Source organism: Macadamia integrifolia, unplaced genomic scaffold (assembly GCF_013358625.1).
Source record: "Macadamia integrifolia cultivar HAES 741 unplaced genomic scaffold, SCU_Mint_v3 scaffold100, whole genome shotgun sequence".
Taxonomy (NCBI): Eukaryota; Viridiplantae; Streptophyta; class Magnoliopsida; order Proteales; family Proteaceae; genus Macadamia; species Macadamia integrifolia.
The window spans coordinates 569,699-587,792 of record NW_024868049.1 but is presented as its reverse complement, the minus strand read 5'-3'; the positions used below and the strand labels follow the sequence as shown (position 1 = coordinate 587,792).

Sequence of the window (18,094 nt, the reverse complement as noted above, 5' to 3'; positions counted from 1 at the left end):
CTATCTTATCTACTCTAAGTACGACAAGAGTGAACAAGGGATGGTTGATTTTAGATTATGGTCCTAGAACATGCATATAAACGAGAAAAAAAAATGACCTACACATTCAACATCTAAATTAAACAATTCTAACGCCAGATTACTTTAATTAGAGAAGTAAAATAAATGTTGAAAATAACAACTAAAAAAAAGAATCTTCAAATAATAAAGCTAAACTAACAAATAAAAAACTGAAATAGAAAGCAAATAAAGAAAAATTCTCAATACGTCGGCCGAATTTTCGAGAGAGGCACTACTGTAGGCATCACCTTCAATTATAGCACATATTTAAATAAGAACACAAGGGAAAAAAAAAATAATACTCATGAATAAAATATCAATCTTTAATGAATAGGCTTAATATCGGAGAGAGGTGATAAGGGACACATCATCGTCAATTTGAGCTCTTACCAATTAAAGACCCTCAAACAATAGGCCAAACTTCCGAGGGAGGCACAGCCAAACACACCTCTTCAGTTTTAGCACTTACAAATTGAGGTAAAACACACACACACTAAGTAGATAGTAATTCAAAATATAATCTAGAAGAAGAAAAAAAAAAAAAAAAAAAAAGAGAGAGAGAAAAGAGTGAAACCCCGGATCCCTACCCGTAATCACTAACAAAAAAAAAAAATTCATAAAATAATTCCTTTTGTTTTTCTTTCATTCCAATAATTCAAACTCTTACCAAGAGTGGAAACATAAACATATAGTAATTCCCACTCTACTACAGAATCCCCAGGATTCGATTATAGGTGGATCCGAAGACTATATGGATCCCTAGCTGTCAACCTACGGGCAACCTTACAGCTTTGGACTCATTGTTTAAATTATTGAGGGGTCATATCAATTGACCAATTTTTCACCCTTTATTTTAGTTGTAATTAATTAAATTTTCGGAGACCACAATTTTGCCTTAGGTGGTTAGTGCATAAGTGTGTGGACCCATGATTCTACTAATCGTTTAGTAAGAGTACCTATTTTAAGAATGGCAGAACAACCTACGCCTACTTTGAAGGATAGATTCTACCCAGCCAAGGCAGCCCAACCTTCTTGCATTAGATTACCAGCTGCCATAGGGCACAAATATGAGCTTAAAACTCAATTCATCACTATGTTACCCCACTTCCATGGGCTATCCTCCGAGGATGTTTATTTGTTTCTGAGAAAATTTGAGGAGGTTTGTGTCCTCATTAAGATACAACAGCTCAGTGATGATGCTGTTAAGCTTAGATGCATTACCTTTTCACTCAAGGATGGAGCAAAAAGATGGCTATATAGGCTACCAACTAATTCCATTACCACATGGGATTAGTTTATGGTAGCGTTGAAAAAATTTTCCCTTGCATAAAATGAACAAACTCAAGAGCGAGATCATGCAATTCTAACAAAAACCTCAATAGTCATTTTCCAGACTCATGGAAAGGTTCTAAGACCTTCTCCTAGAGTGTCCCCACCATGGTATTGACAAATGGCATCTTTACCAAATAATTTATAAGGGGATAGACTACCATACAAAGCAAATGTAAGAGTCTGTGTCCTACAGGATTCACAGCTTATGCGGACGAAAACGAAGCTTGAAACTTTTTTGTTGACCTAGCTAAAAAGACAAGAGAATGGGTGTCTACTCAGGAAAGTGAGAGAACTATAGGAGGTAAAGGGTACTATGTCGATGGGATAGTAGCCAAGGAGGCCCATTTAGATAGCCTCATTAAGAGAATAGAAGCCATTGTCCCTAAAGTACATGCCCCAGTCCACCAAGTCCAAAATAAGGTCTCTATGTGCAATTGGTGTCACTCCTCTGGACATGTAATGGAAGAATGCCCCAACAGTTCTGGTGGCAATGAAAGTGTTAATGCTCTTTACTCGAACAACCTGTTTAGCAATACTTACAATCCAGGGTGGAGAAATCACCCTAATTTTTCATGTAGCCAAGGGAATCAAGAAAGCCCATCCAATTTTCACAACCAAGGGCAACCTAATCCCCAAAGGCCCAATTTTGCACCACTACCTAATTCTTTCCCTTGGCCTAATCTAGGCCCTCAGTCAAATTTTGCTAGGCCCCCTCTCCAAGCACCTTATCAACAACCCCCGGGGTTTACATCCACTGGAGAGGCGGCAAGAATTAGCGAGGTAGAGAAAAGCATGGCCCTTCTCATGACAAGCCACAATAATGTAGAGAGGCAACTCACCCAACTTGTCACAATCATGCATGAGAAGGAGAAAGGAAAATTGCCTAGTCAGCAAGAGCCGAATCCTAGACATCAAGTGCTGACTCCACAAGGGATACCTGCTCCTCAGCTCAATGTTGTACAGAGTCAACAACCCCAAGGGCCCTCCAACCAGTGTAATGCGGTATATGCCCTACGGAGTGGCCGAGAGTGTCTATGAAATGGTACCACTCCTCCACCATCTGACCTTTCTGTTGACCCTCCAACTATCGAGGCTACTACTGTACCTCCCATTCCAGGTTCGCCAGATAGACCTGAAAAAATTAAGGATGATTTGGTGGAAGCCACTAAAAATGATTCTATTAATCAGAACTGACAATGTTTATGTTCCTCCTGTCCCCTATCCTAACCGTTTGATGAATAAGAAGAAGACAGCTTCAATGGAAAGAATTTTAGAAGTCTTTAAGAAGGTAGAGGTAAACATCCCTCTTTTGGATGCCATAACTCAAATCTCAGCCTATGCCTAAGTCCTCAAAGATTTATGCACTCACAAGTGCACCACAAGTGTGCCCAAAAAGGCATTCTTGGCAGCTAATATCAATTCAATGATCACACAACCTATAGCAGCCAAGTATAAAGATCCCGAGTGTCCCACCATCGCTTGTGTCATTGGCAACACTCGTATTGATCATGCCCTACTTGACCTAGGTGCATGTGTGAACCTTCTACCTTATCATGTTTATCAACAACTTGGATTAGGAGATTTAAAAGCCACAGGGACCACTCTCCAGTTGGCCGACCGTTCTGTCAAGATTCCGAAAGGGATGGTCGAAGATGTCCTACTTAAGGTAGAAAAATTTATTTTCCCAGTTGATTTTATTGTTTTGGACACCAAACCCTTCACCACTAAGGATGAGATCCCTACCAATCTTGGAAGACCATTCTTGCCTACTAGCAATGCATCAATCAATTGCCAGAATGGTCTACTAAGGATATCTTTTAGCAACCACACTATGGAGTTCAACATGTATAGGTTGGGCAAGCAACCCACAATTGACGAAGAGTTCAATATGCTTGAGGATTTTTCTGATGATACTGTTAAAACTTGACATCGACTTTGATTCAGAGTTCCAAGAATGTCTGGAAGAATTAGAGGATGATACTGAAAATTTCTTCTCTGAGGTTTGGAGCCTTCATACACCCATGGAGCCCATTGGTCCTCTATCAAATTCTCTTCATAAACCCTCAATTGTTGAGCCCCCTAAGCTTGATTTGAAAGAGTTGCCCTCTAACTTAAGGTATCATTCTTAGGAGAAGATCAAACTATACCAGTTATTATCACCTCAGATTTAACTTCAAGTCAAGAGGAAGAGTTGATCAAAGTTTTAAAAGAAAATAAGGAAGCCGCCTCGATCATTCAACATCATATTCACCTCATGGAGGCATGGAGGATTCAAAACCTTCTAGGGAACCACAAAGAAGGGCTAATCCTATGATGCAAGAAGCTATCAAGAAAGAGATCCTAAAGTGCTTGGATCATGGTATCATCTATCCTATTTTTGATAGCGAATGGGTAAGTCCAGTGCACGTGGTGTCAAAGAAGTCAGGGGTCATAGTAGTCCAAAATACTGAAAATGAGTTGATCCCTACCCGTGTCCAAACAGGATGGCGTGTGTGCATTGACTACAGGAAGTTAAACGCAAAAACTTGGAAAGACCACTTTCCTTTACCTTTCAATTATCAAATGTTAGAGTGGTTAGCCAGACATGAGTATTATTGTTTCCTTGATGGTTATTCCGGCTATAACCAGATTCCCATTGCCTTAGATGACCAACACAAGACCACCTTTACATGCACCTATGGAACCTTTGCTTATCGGTGTATGCCTTTTGGGCTTTGTAATGCCCCTGCCACATTCCAAAGATGCATGATGAGCATTTTCTCCGATATGGTGAAACATTTTTTAGAAGTATTTATGGATGATTTTTCTATTCATGGCTCCTCATTTTCTAATTGTTTGCATCATCTTTCTTTAGTACTCAAACGTCAATTGGAAGAAATGTCATTTCATGGTCACACAGGGCATAGTGTTGGGTCATGTCATTTCCAAAGAAGGGATCAAGGTCGATAGAGCTAAGGTGGACTTAATTTCTAATTTACCACCTCTCAAGTCAGTTAAGGACGTTCGTTCCTTTTTAGGTCATGCAGGGTTCTATCGTCGGTTCATCAAGAACTTCAGTCACATGGTTAGACCTCTCACCAATCTTTTGGCTAAAGAGCAACCTTTCAAATTTTCTAGTGAATGCCTCATGTGCTTTGAGCAATTAAAGAAGGTGTTGACTACAACCCCCATTATTCAAGCTCCCTTATGGACTGAGCCCTTTGAATTAATGTGTGATGCATCTAATTTTGCTATAGAGGTAGTCTTAGGGCAGAGAGTTAATAAACTTCCTCGTATTATTTATTATGTCAGTAGAACTCTCAATGATGCACAGCTGAACTACACCACAACTGAAAAAGAAATTTTAGCTGTTGTATTTGCATTAGAAAAGTTTCGTGCATATCTGATAGGTTCTCATGTAATTATTTACACTGACCATGCAGCTATCAGGTACCTTGTTCAGAAAAAGGATGCCAAAGCTCGTCTCATCAGATGGGTTTTGCTTTCGCAAGAATTTGACCTAGAAATTAGAAATAAGAAAGGCAGTGAAAATTTGGTTGCAAACCATTTGTCCCAGTTACATAATTCTTTGACCATGAATTCTCCAGTTAACGAGCATTTTCCCGATGAGTAACTCTTTGCAGCATCTAGTGAACCTTGGTTTGCAGATATTGTAAATTTTTTAGTTAAAAACAAGACTCCGGATCATTAGTCTTCCCAAGAAAAGTACCATTTTCACTCACAGGTTAAGTATTTCTTTTGGGATGATCCTTACCTTTTTAAGTCATGCCCCGACCAAATTATCCGGAGATGTATCCCTGATCATGAACACCATTCTATTCTTTCCTTTTGCCATGATCAGGATTGTGGCGGCCATTTTGGGCCTACTAAAACTGTGGACAAGGTATTGCAATGTGGATTTTATTGGCCCAGTCTCTTTAAGGACGCCTTTGCTTATTGTAAGACTTATCCTTCTTGTCAATCTTTAGGAAAAATCAGTAGAAGGAACATGATGCCTCTCAACCCAATCCTCGTGGTTGAGGTTTATGATGTTTGGGGAATAGATTTTATAGGCCCCTTCCCTAAGTCATGTGTATATGAATATATTTTGCTGGCTGTGGACTGTGTCTAAATGGATTGAGGCTCGTACTTGTAAGATCAATAATCACAAGGTGGTCATTCAATTCTTAAGGGAAAACATTTTTTCCCGATTTGGTACCCCTAGAGCTATCATTAGTGATAGGGGCAAGCACTTTTTTAATAAGCCTTTTGAGGCCTTAGTGAAGAAGTATGTGATTACCCAAAAGCTGGCTACCCCATACCACCCCCAAACTAGTGGGCAAGTAGAAGTGTCCAACAGACAAATCAAGCAGATTCTAGAGAAGACAGTTAACCCAAATCGAAAGGATTGATCTAACCGTCTGTTGGATGCTTTGTGGGCGTATAGGACTGCTTCCAAGACCATACTTGGTTAATCCCCATACCGTTTAATATACGGGAAAGCCTGCCACCTTCTTGTTAAGTTAGAGCATCGTGCCTTTTGGGCGATTAAGAAATTCAAGTTTGATTTGTCTACCGCAGGAGCATATAGAGGTCTCCAACTATCTAAGTTGGAGGAATTGCGAAATGATGCCTATGATAGTGCAAAACTTTCCAAGGAAAAGACTAAAGTTTTTCATACTAGGCACCTTGTTAGGAAATCTTTTATGCCTGGTGATAAAGTTTTGTTGTACAATTTTGGATTGCATATCTTTCCAGAAAAACTTCGTTCTCGGTGGGAAGGTCCTTACCTTGTGCAAACTATATTCCCCCCATGGTGCCGTAGAGATCATGAATCCATCCACCAGGGAAATTTTTAAAGTCAATGGGCACCGTCTGAAGCCATTCCTTGAGCTACTTTCAATGCATGATGCAATGATGCAGAGGTCATGATTCTCCATGAGACTCTTTATGATGATATTTAATCCCATTTGGTAATTTCCTCTCCTTTGTCCTTCTTGTTCTTTTGTCTTATCATTTCTTTCTTTTTCTACATTGAGGACATTGCACAATTTAAGTATAGGGGAGAGTTTGACCGTTTAGAACTTGAGGTTACATTTTAGAGTTTTCCTGTGCTTTATACACACCCTACAAAAAAAGAAAATTGAGATCTATGACCCATCTTGGTACTATAATCCCTATTAAGAGGATGGTAATGAGTATATGTCTTAAAGTGGGACCTCCCTTAAATGATTTAAAGATACTTGTCTTAAGGTGTAGGACCATTTGTTAGTTGGTGTCTTTGTTCTTAGGCTAGGAGTTGAGACTATATTCTTGGTATGGTATAAAAATATATGATATGGATATGCAAAGAAAGTGAAAATTTGTCAAAAAGTAAAAAGTAAGTATAGAATTTCTAGGAGCTAGACAGAACAATACGACTTATGAAGCGGGGTGTTTTGATCGAACCTCTTAGGAAGGAATACTTCCGAAAAGAACTTAACATCATTGTCTTTATTGGCATATGCATAAAGCAAGCTACTTAGTAACTTGGGTTTCTGGTGTTTGCTCCACCATGTTATTCAAGCCAAATGTAGTGGAATAGAATAAGTTCTCTACTAAAAAAGGAAAAAAAAAAAAGGAGAAAAGATACCATTATGCCTTGTTGTTTATGATTGGTCAATGCTCCAAAACCCTAGTTCATGGTCCCTACCTTACAATATAGTTTACCTTAGGATAGGTCGTGCTTTAAAAGATATAAGGGTTGTCCCTATTTGAGATGTGTGTTTGTTCCTAAATCTAGATGGAATATTAAAGTTCAAGTGTGGGGGTTCCTCGTTTGATGTGCTCTAATTGAAAGAGGGTGTGTGTTTTGTAGTTATTGGAAGCTTTAAATTGTAATTTTTCAAGTTAATTTGAATTTTGGGTGTATATTCACTGCAAACACCCACGAGACACAACTCGTCCATTAGGGTAACTTAAGGGTTTAAAGGCTTGTTGCACATGCTAAATGCAACCATGATTCCTACAAAAGTGAGTTAGGTTTTTTCTTTCGTTTCTTTATTTTATTTGTTTTGGTCGAGGACGAGCAAAAGTCAAGTATGGGGGAATTTGATGAGCACAATAATATGTGAAATCTTAGGGATATAAGTGTACATTTTACCCCACTTTGGATAGTACTTCTGTTTTTGTTGATTTTTTTGCAGTTTTCAAGTCTACAAAAGAAAGTGCTTAAAGTGAACCAAGAACCGGTCCAAGCTTGAACTAACTTGTCCAAAGGCAGCCCATACATTGAACCAAAGTCAGTAGGGGGTGGAACCCACTCATCGGTACCACATTCCCTCTCCTACAAAATCCTGAAGATTATTCTCTCTCCTTACCATCTCACAAGATCTTGAAGATGCTATGCAGAGATTCTTTTCTGATTTAGTCAAGATTGTAAGATATTGGTTAATATTGCAAGGAAGGAATAGAATCTGTTAATTTTGGAAATAGTTTCTCTCTTTCCTCACACAATATCTCAAAGAATGAGGATTTTTACCAAGATTGAATTTTATTTTCTTTTCTTTCTTTTCTTAAAGAAGACTTGTAGAAAGAAGGAAGCAAGACCAAAGCCCTATAAAAGCCCCTTCCCCCCCCCCTCCTAGGAGGATTATTCCCCTTAGTTTATTTTTTAGTTTTTTTTTTTGCCTAGTTTATGCTTAGTTCTCTTCTCTCTCTCCTTATGTTTCTTCAAACTTTTATTCAAGTGATTAATGATAATGCAATTCAGTTTTTAATTGTTAGTTTGTTTAATTATTAGTTTATTTTGTTAATTTAGTTCATAGTTTAGTTAATTTAATTGGTGCAATCCATAGTTCTAACTTTCAAACTTTCTAGTTCTAGGAAAGAATCGGTTCAAGTGACAAAAATCAAGAGTTTTCAAGTTCAAGAGAGCAAGTTCTTCATCAATAATTCTATTCCAATACAATCACTCCAAATCAATCAAGTTTCAATTCAGCTTGCACATAATCAAGGTATGACAAAGTTTATTAGTAGAATTAAGATTTTTATTTAAATACAAGTAGTGGAATTAGGATTTTTATGCTTTTTTTTTTCTTCTAGATTAAATTTTGAATTACTATCTACTTAGTGTGAGTGTGTGTGTGTGTGTGTGTGTGTGACCTCAATTTATAAGTGCTAAAACTGAAGAGGTGTGTTTGGCTATACCTCCCTCAGAAGTTTGGCCTATTGTATGAGGGTCTTTAATTGGTAAGAACTCAAATTGACGATGATGTGTCCCTTATCACCTCTCTCCGATATTAAGCCTATTCATTAAAGATTGATATTTTATTCATGAGTATTATTTTTTTTTCCTTGTGTTCTTATTTACATATGTGCTATAATTGAAGGTGATGCCTACAATAGTGATGCGGATCCGGATTCCAATAGACTGAAATCGGTTCGCTTAGGGCCCACTTAAACACCCAATAAAACAAAGGCAACACCCAATAACAATTGCATTGAAATAAAGCTTCAACTAAATGGCAGAATTGTAATTAAGCTGAAGTTATAAAGGGGTGGCAGAATTGTAAATAACCAGATTAGTTAATGAGCTATTTGGGAGATAGGACTTAAAGGGGATTAATGATTATTTGATGGGATAAACTAGGAAGTAAAATAAGAATAGGGATATGAGAGAATTAAAGCATATATAAGGGTAATATAGGAAATCAAGATAAGAGGGAATAATCACCATAAACTCACGATTAGATCATCTTCTTCCTAGGACCAACACAGGGGCGGAAGAGATGGGAGGATTCAGATCGATAGAGCTTCATCAAGAGAGCTCGGTTTGGGCTGAAACTTCAATCAAAGGGTCGCAACAGCAAGTGTACTATGAATCCAGCACCTCAGAAGTATTTTCGAGCTTGCAACTAGGTCTAGCGGTGACAAAACTCAGATCTGAATCTGATTTTGATTTCTCACCAGCAGGACCAAGCTTGGGAGGAGATATTCTAGGGTTTGTGTCACCTAGGAGGTAGCAACCTTCGGTCCAAATCTTATAGCCAACCGGTAAGAGACAAGGGTTCAACAAGCTGCCCTTTGGTGCTTGGTGTTACCGTCCAAGAGAGAAGATGAACAGTATTCAGCAGTTGAAAAAATAAAAAAATAAAAAGAAAAAAAGAAGAAAGTAAGGGAGATGAAGAAGAAGAACTAAAGAGGAAAATAGGAGAGAGAAAAGAAGAGATTAGAAGGTTTCAGAGAGGGAGAAAAAGGGGTCGGCAGCCATAGTTTCAAAACCAAAAAAATTCAACCAAATTTCTATTCATCAAGTCTAACCACTGAGTTCATCCATTACATGACTAATATAAAGAAAAAAAAAAAATCAAACAATAAATGGAAACTACTTGAAAATGGAAACTATTCCAAAATTAGAAGCTAACCAATTTTATAGGAAATTATTTCTAAAACAAAATAAAATCAAATCAAAAGATTTCTTTTTCTAAGTCGATCGTGCAACTGCATCAAATAGTGCCTCTCCAGGAAATTCGGCCGATGTATTGAGAATTTTTCTTTACTTACTTGTTTTTTGTTTTAGTTCTTTATTTGTTTGTTTAGCTTTATTATTTACATATTCTTTTTTTTAGTTATTATTCTCAGCATATTTTACTTATCTAATTGAATTAATCCGGCGTTATAACTGTTTAATTTAGATGTTGAATGTGTAGGTCGTTTTTTTTCGTTTATATGCATGTTCTAGGACCATAATCTAAAATCAACAATCCCTTGTTCACTCTCGCCGTACTTAGAGTAGGTAAGATAGAATGACTAATCTCCTTGTGATCGACCCGTTGGCTACAACATACCGTACGCTTGCGGTAACATATTTTTAAACTCAAACAAGTCGTTAGCGCCGTTGCCAAGGAGATATAGTCATAAAAATCCTAATTCCATTACTTGTATTTAAATAAAAATCTTAATTCTACTAATAAACTTTGTCATACCTTGATTATGCGTAAGCTAAATTGAAACTTAATTGATTTGGAGTGATAGTATTGGAACAGAATTATTGATGAAGAACTTGCTCTCTTGAACTTGAAAACTCTTGATTCTTGTCACTTGAACCAATTCCTTCCTAGAACTAGAAAGTTTGAAAGCTAAAACTATGGATTGCACCAATTAAATTAACTAAACTATGAACTAAATTAACAAAATAAACTAATAATTAAACAAATTAACAATTAAAAACTGAATTGCATTATTATTAATCACTTGAATAAAAGCTTGAAGAAACATAAGGAGAGAGAAGAGAACTAAGCATAAACTAGGCAAAAATAAACTAAAAAATAAACTAAGGGGAATAATCCTCCTAGGAGGGGGGAAAGGGGTTTTTATAGGGCTTTGGTCTTGCCTCCTTCCTTCTACAAGTCTTCTTTAAGAAAAGAAAGAAAATAAAATAAAATTCAATCTTGGTAAAAATCCTCATTCTCTGAGATATTGTGTGAGGAAAGAGAGAAACTGTATCCAAAATTAACAGATTATATTCCTTCCCTACAATATTAACCAATATCTTGCAATCTTAACTAAATCAGAAAGGCATCTCTGCATAACATCTTCAAGATCTTGTGAGGTGACAAGGAGAGAGAATAATCTTCAGGATTTTGTAGGAGAGAGGATGTGGTACCAATAAGTGGGTTCCACCCCCTACTGACTTTGGTTCAATGTATGGGCTGCCTTTAGACAAGTTAGTTCAAGCTTGGATTGGTTCTTGGTTCACTTTAAGCACTTTCTCTTGTAGACTTGGAAACTGAAAAAAAAAAAAAACAAGAAAAACAGTAGTACTATCCAAAGTGGGGCAAAATGTACACTTATATCCCTAAGATTTCACATATTATTATGCTCATCAAGTCTCATCCTCTTGGGCCACTCCACATCACACACATTCCTATCCTCTTTTGAGGAATTTTCCCCTGGGATTAGAGGAAGTGAAGCTCAACCTCTTACCCATTCTCAAGGTCATTCCTTCGTGAATAAGGGCGCCTACCTTTGGTTATGGGATAGACCAAACCAGTCCAACTGGGCAAGAGGGCAACTATCCATCCATTAGCCCTCATTTCACGGGTTAAGCAAAGCTTAGCGCAGCATTCAATAAGGCCCTTCTTTTGCCTGGGCGACCTCAACTCTGGGGGTGACATACGCCAACCATTGTTACCACCCCGATGGGGAACCGTATTAGGCCCTTCTTTTGCCTAGGTGATCTTCGCCTTTGGGGGTGACATACGCTAACCATTGTTACCACCTGGATGGGGAACCTAGCAAAAGGTATAGCAGCACTCAATAAGGCCCTTCTTTTGCCTGGGTGAGCTTCGCCTCTGGGGATGACATATGCCAACCATTGTTACCACCCGGACGGTGAACCGTTTTAGGCCCTTCTTTTGCCTAGGTGACCTTCACCTTTGGGGGTGGCGTACGCCAACCATTGTTACCACCCAGACGGGGAACCTAGCGAAAGGCATAGCAAAAAAAGCTCGTGAAATGATGGCGAATGGATGGATGGTTGCCCTCTTGCCCAGTTGGACGATCCACATCGATGCCAAGGTAGATTCAGTTGCTGGATTAAAGTAAGGCGTCCAACGAAAGAAAAGAAAATAATGCCCATTAATGACCCAGGTCTCCATCGTCCAATCCTCCATAAAATCTTCTTTCAAGGAAAATTTGATCACCTCATGCCTAGGGTCCATTAACCCCACTTGAATGCTTTGCGATCATCCATTTGTTCTCTAAGATGGGCCTTAATTGGAAGGGCAACTTGAAGAAAATTTTGCAATCAGGAAATACTGTAGAGGGTGGTCATAGATCAGCTCGACCATCCCTTGATCCTAACCCCCTATTGACGTAAAGGACGATAGCTAGCTCGACCAACTGAAGAACAAGTAAAGGGACGTAGGTAATGGAATAGATAGTGCCGACACTAGTAGGGCTTGCTCCACCTCTATCGAATCGATTGGATCCTCCCAAATCTCCTCATAATTTTCGTCATGGACCTTGCTCTGCCAATTGGAGCCCTCCCTTCATCACCCCCATGGGGATGGTCTACAGGGTTCCTAACTACTACTCCTACTACAGGACGCTTGCCTAGCCAACACTTAGATCCAGCTCTACTCAAAATTTTTTGGTTCACCCCAACATTACCCACTTGTGCTAATGTTGTTAAGCAGTTTAGCATCACCCCATTGGGGAAAAGCCCACTTCGCCCGTAAGACAAACTAAAGGAGGTTGTCTTGACTAGGATGCCAGCCAACATAGTAAAAGCAACCTATTGCGCTGGGTCACCACTCCTTTCAAAGTAGCCCACAACTCAAGATACCCCGAAGGTTTCATTCCCCCTCTTTTCCATCATCATACCCAGCCCTATCTATTCATCTCTTTTTTCAAATGGATATTTAGGGATCTCTCTTGTTCAACGATCTTGAAACCGGATCAATATCTATTCTCAATAGATCTATCTATCTATCTATCCATAGAAAGATATAGATCTCTATCTGGCCAAATCTAAGGAAGAACCAACACAACAAGGGCGTACTTGGAAGGTTCCCTTTTTTTTTTTTTTTTAGTATTAGCTGTCATTGATAGTGTTTCAGCGGGAAATCGCTAAATTAGATAGATTTCTTTTGGTTTTTGTTTCTATTTTGGTTTTATTAGTTAACTTATATGTAATTCTGAAATTAGAGGTTAGTTTCTATTTTTATTTTCCTTGATTTACAAGGTATCCACAACCATGCGTGGGCCTTTATTAGTGAATTTTTATTTTCCTTTCTTTCTTCTAGAGACCGCAATCCTCTATATATGTAAGGACCTTAGTGCCTACAATGGACGATGTATTTTTTAAGATAAAATATCGTCTTTATGTTGGAATGCTGAGAGCTGACCAAAAAAAAAAAAGTTGGAATGCTGAGTGATCCTGTAACTTTGTGAGAGAGTTTGGTGAGATGCCATTGTGAGAGGCCGTGGGTGAGAGACCGGGGTTAGGTCATTCTTGATCCAAACTTTCGCTAGATCTCCCACTGGATCTCACTGGTTCGGAGTTAGCACTGCATTAATCTTTTGCAAGTTGTCTTTAATTTGTCCAAGGAATTTACTTAATATGATCTGCTAGTTTATGTCAAGAAAAATACTAATGCTAAAGTGGTCATGAATTTTTAATAAACTAGGATCTTTTGAATGTAGTTTTAGCTCAGTCACTGAGCCAATAAGTAGGGCAAAGATCAAATATAAGTCAAATAAACCTCCGCATACAGTAAATGCTAGGGGATGTGGGACATCTTCAAAACTTAACAAACCAGGAAAACAAGAGAAAAGGTCACAACAACAAGAAGGATTTAAAATATACGTCATCCTTGGCCCAAAAGCAAAAGCATACGATTTTTGTACTACAGGACTATAATGCATCCTTAAAAGAAATAGCAAGTAGAAAAATGAGCATGCCAACAAGAAAATGGGAAAACCTTAGTACAAAACATATAATCTGTTGAGATATCAAGATAGTATGAGGTACGTGTCACACAAACCTGCTGCTCAGATATTGCAGAATGAGGTTGGTAACTCTATCCGGTAAATATCCACCTACACGAACCATATTCAGCAAGTTCAAGTGGCATTCTAAAATCTTGCCAGCATAATTCTTCTGGAACATTTGAGCAAAAGCTCTGTTTTCTGGCTTATGAAGTTTCACATCTCCAAACCTGTTAAAGATGATTAAACAAAATAAATGGCCATGTTCATTATACAAAATCTATGGAAAGAATAAAAACCAGATTGAGGAAGCTAATTTTGAATTGAAGAACTCACCGAGTGTAGAGCCTATTTAAAATGTGAACTGTCCATTTTTTAACTTTCCACCATCCCCATGATTTTCTGAGCTCTGGATCTACAGGTTGCCCTTCTAAAGGCACAGGCCTTTCCAATATATTCAAGAACAAAATCATCCATGCATTGAACACATCCGAATCAAGCAGCTGCTTAGGAATCTCTAACTGAGAAACCAATTAAGACAAAAAGAAATGTGAATCCCATCAACCTACATGAGGAAGAGATCAATCTTCAACTAAATATAATCCTGAATAATACAACTTGATATGCTAAAAAAACATACATATATGGATGACCAGAATATTTTGCTGATGAGCTTGATTAAATCTGCAACTTCAAGTGATGGGTTGGGGATCTGAACTAATCTGTTAAATATGTTAAGTAGATGAGGAAATGTCTCCTCAACAATGAGGTAAACTGGCGTCCTCTCTTCGTCTGACTTGAATCTTCACAAATGAGAAGACGATTAAGAAAAAATATTGGTTAAAATTTAAAAATTAAAAAAAAAAAAACAAAAAAATATATATAATAGACTCTATAGTGGAAAAACTATGTAGAATAACAAAAGGAGTAAAATCACATGGAAAAAAAAAACCCATTGAAGATTAGAAAATTTTGCAGAATATAATATAAGTATAGAATGAGTGCATATAAACTAACCGGAAAATGCTTTCATCACAACTTTACCCAACACCTTCATCCCTTGCACTGTTCAGCCAGATGAACTGATGATTGGCAGTCTTGGTCGTTGAATAAATGGGGGACGTTCTTCATATGCCACTTGTCAATTTTGGTGGCCTATTTCAACTGTATAGTCCACCATATACGGCTTATTTCTTTGATTTTTCAATGGTTTATGTTAAAATGACATTCACCTCACTTCCTTAGTTCATTAGGCTTTTCGATCAGTTTACAAACTCCCTAAAATGATATTACATGATTCCAAATTGGTGCAAAATCTTAACTATATTTAAATTCTGATATAGATCCACCACATTTGGGCTAGGTAAAGGCGTAATGGAACAGGTTCCAAGAAAGGATATGACAACCCAGCTCTCTAAATTTATATATCTTTTAAGTTTGCAAAGGGTTGGAAGAATAGATCCTATAGAAAAAATCCATTGGAAAGAGATAGAAGAGTCTTTGCTTGTCCAGTAATGTAATAGATTTTATCAAGATTTACAGTATTTGTTTGGCATTATTCTGGTATTGATGCGACATAAACCTTGCATCCCCCTTTCTCCTTTTCCACACATTATCAACTGATACACAACAGACTAACTAGTCTCTTTTGCAAACTACCCAGGAATACGGGGTACCTTTTATGATAATGTTGGTTAAAAAATACGAGATCATAAAATACACGTAGAAAGCAACTACTACTACAAATGAGAATCAGTAACAAGGAAATGCAAAGAAAATCTTTCACCAGTAGATCAAAAGGCATATACTCACTCATATTTCCTAGCAAGAATCCTAAGGACAAACAAAGCTCCATAGACTTGTTGATCTTGTTGTAAGTTATGTTTCACCCACTGGAGAAGGCTTGGCCATTGCTCAGGGTAGTCAGCATGAATGATTGTCTTGAGGCATTCACCAAGTTGTGCCCTGTGTAATATAAATTCAGATACCATTGGGAAAAATCAAGCATGCTGCAGAATATTGCATTCACGTTCTTAACCAGTAGTACCAAACTATCGACAGAAGTAAGTGACATTGAAACCAGCCAATTGAAATTTCCTAGCATAGGTCACAAAACAATACATAAAGTTCAGTTGAAGCAATTAAGAACCTAAAATAACAGTTACAATATGAGAACTGGAGTTTAAAAAAACAACTGATAAAAATTTTGTAGAAGATGGTAATTTGGTAGCCCTACTACCAAGAGAAATATCACCATTATTGACACAAAGAACTAAATATATTCAATTACCCTTCTTTTATCTACTAATAACACATACATGCGTACATAAACAAATCATTAATGAGTGAAATAAAGGTATCAAGGGGAAACTCATATTCACAACGGTTCACTAGATCTACAGTTGAAGGTACGAAGCCAACAGTCTTACCTCAACAATGGAGGAACTTGTGTAACAAACACAAGAATATTCTGCCTCGCCATGTCCTTATCACTTGGCAAGATCTTCTGTTGCTCATCTAAAGGGATTAAAAGAAACAAGCATTAGACCACCATAGGAGAAACTAATGAAATTGGAAGTTAAACCTCATCAAACTAACATACCAGGCTCATGAGGAGACCAGTTTTTTGCCACAAAATTCTTGAAATGAATACTTGCAACTTGCTTCACGGCCAGGTCACAATTAGCATCCACAATAATCTGCAACAACCTTACCAAATGCTGTGGAGTGTACTGGAACTGCAGAACAGTAGCAAAAATCACATCAAATAATGCAAAATATATGAAGCATATGGACAACTTTAAATCGATCCTCTGCCAAAAGTAGCTCCAGTATTAAATATTTGAAATTTCATAACTTGGCAGTAAACAAACATTTTCAACGAATTATGACATAACAGACATCCAAAATCCACATATTGCAGCAATTAATACAATCAGGAAAATCAAGCAAAAGCCAAGGGTAAAAAAGCTCTATGCCTTCAAAATTATTTCAAAAAATAGAAGAAAAAAAAATAAGTGCCAAACAAAAGAATGAGGCTAACAATAAAAGGATAAGATTTACATCAATCAAGTGCATTGAAATGATCAAAAAACAAGATTTTCTCTAGAATAAAGCCCATTATAATCGATAATCAATCTCAAAAGCAATGAAAGTGACAGTAACTTAAGGTCAAAGATACATAATCAATCATAAAAAACAAATAATCATTAAAAATACCTGATTTAGACTTTGTTCAGCAGCTTTGCGTTCATCCGGATTAGGGCTGAGTGCAGCCTGAAGAATAACAGCGAGACTAGGAAGATCCATCACCAGCAGCAAAATCCTGACGATCTAAGCAGTATTAAATTAAGACTATAGAGTATTGAATTCGATGAAAACAGTGCTTAGGGTTCTGGAAGCAGCAGATCTGAGAGCTGAGAACTGAGAACTGAGAACTGGTTTACGATGTTCCCTCTCTCTCTCTGCGCATTAGAGGAGAAGAGACGAAGAATCTCAAGACAGAGAGCTATTTAAATCTCTAGGGTTCTAAAGTGTGGCGACTCAAAAAAAAAAAAAAAAAACGGTGACGACCCTCGCGGCTTCCCCCGCGGTTGTACAGTCGCAATGTTAAGAAAGCCGCCAAAACCCGATACCCCGTTTTAACCGTTGGGGGTTTTACTGTGCTTGTCATCAGGGCCTAAGGACGCGAAATCCGGATCGGATCACCGATCCATATCGGTCAGAATCGGTTTGATCGGATACAACTCCTTTTGATTTTCATTTAAAAACTAGTTTAACCTTTGGGAGAATGTTTCCTGTTTGTAGGGTTCGCATTAGTGGAAAGGTCAATGGGAGTAGGATGTAAACCGATCGTTTACTGATCAAATTCGGATTGGATACGGATCGAATTTGGATATTTCCTAATCAAATAAGGATACCCCTAAATGAATATGGATGCAGAACAATTTTGAATTTTCAACTATCCATTTACTATTTGACTTGTGTAATCTAGACTTTTCTCTCTCCAGTGAATATAATTTGCTCTTATCCATCTTTCAAAATTGTTTTAACTCTTTTTCTCATTCTCTAGAACATGTTTAAACTTCAAGAACCGTCAAAATCATTAATTGATTATTTAATTAGATCGAAAAATTATTTTTCAAATAATTTGGATTTTAATCTAGATACCCTTTGATCAAATACGACTACGAATTCATATTCGGATTTTGACTATCCATTTAAATCTCTAAATAGGAGCACACTTGGA

General features: G+C 37.5%; 1 protein-coding gene across 1 annotated transcript in view; it reads right to left on the bottom strand.

Annotated features, from left to right (window-relative positions):
• LOC122062302 (importin beta-like SAD2) overlaps positions 1–17,377 on the bottom strand; it is a 36,667-nt gene extending 19,290 nt beyond the window's left edge. Inside the window, exons 1-7 of the mRNA XM_042625902.1 lie at positions 17,065–17,377; positions 16,448–16,583; positions 16,275–16,362; positions 15,658–15,810; positions 14,486–14,648; positions 14,182–14,366; positions 13,902–14,075 (exon numbers count right to left, since the gene is read on the bottom strand). Of these exons, the coding sequence (XP_042481836.1) occupies positions 13,902–14,075; positions 14,182–14,366; positions 14,486–14,648; positions 15,658–15,810; positions 16,275–16,362; positions 16,448–16,583; positions 17,065–17,154 (989 nt within the window). The 5' untranslated portion in view covers positions 17,155–17,377. The remainder of the gene's footprint in view (positions 1–13,901; positions 14,076–14,181; positions 14,367–14,485; positions 14,649–15,657; positions 15,811–16,274; positions 16,363–16,447; positions 16,584–17,064) is intronic.
• Between the last annotated feature and the right edge of the window lie 717 nt (positions 17,378–18,094).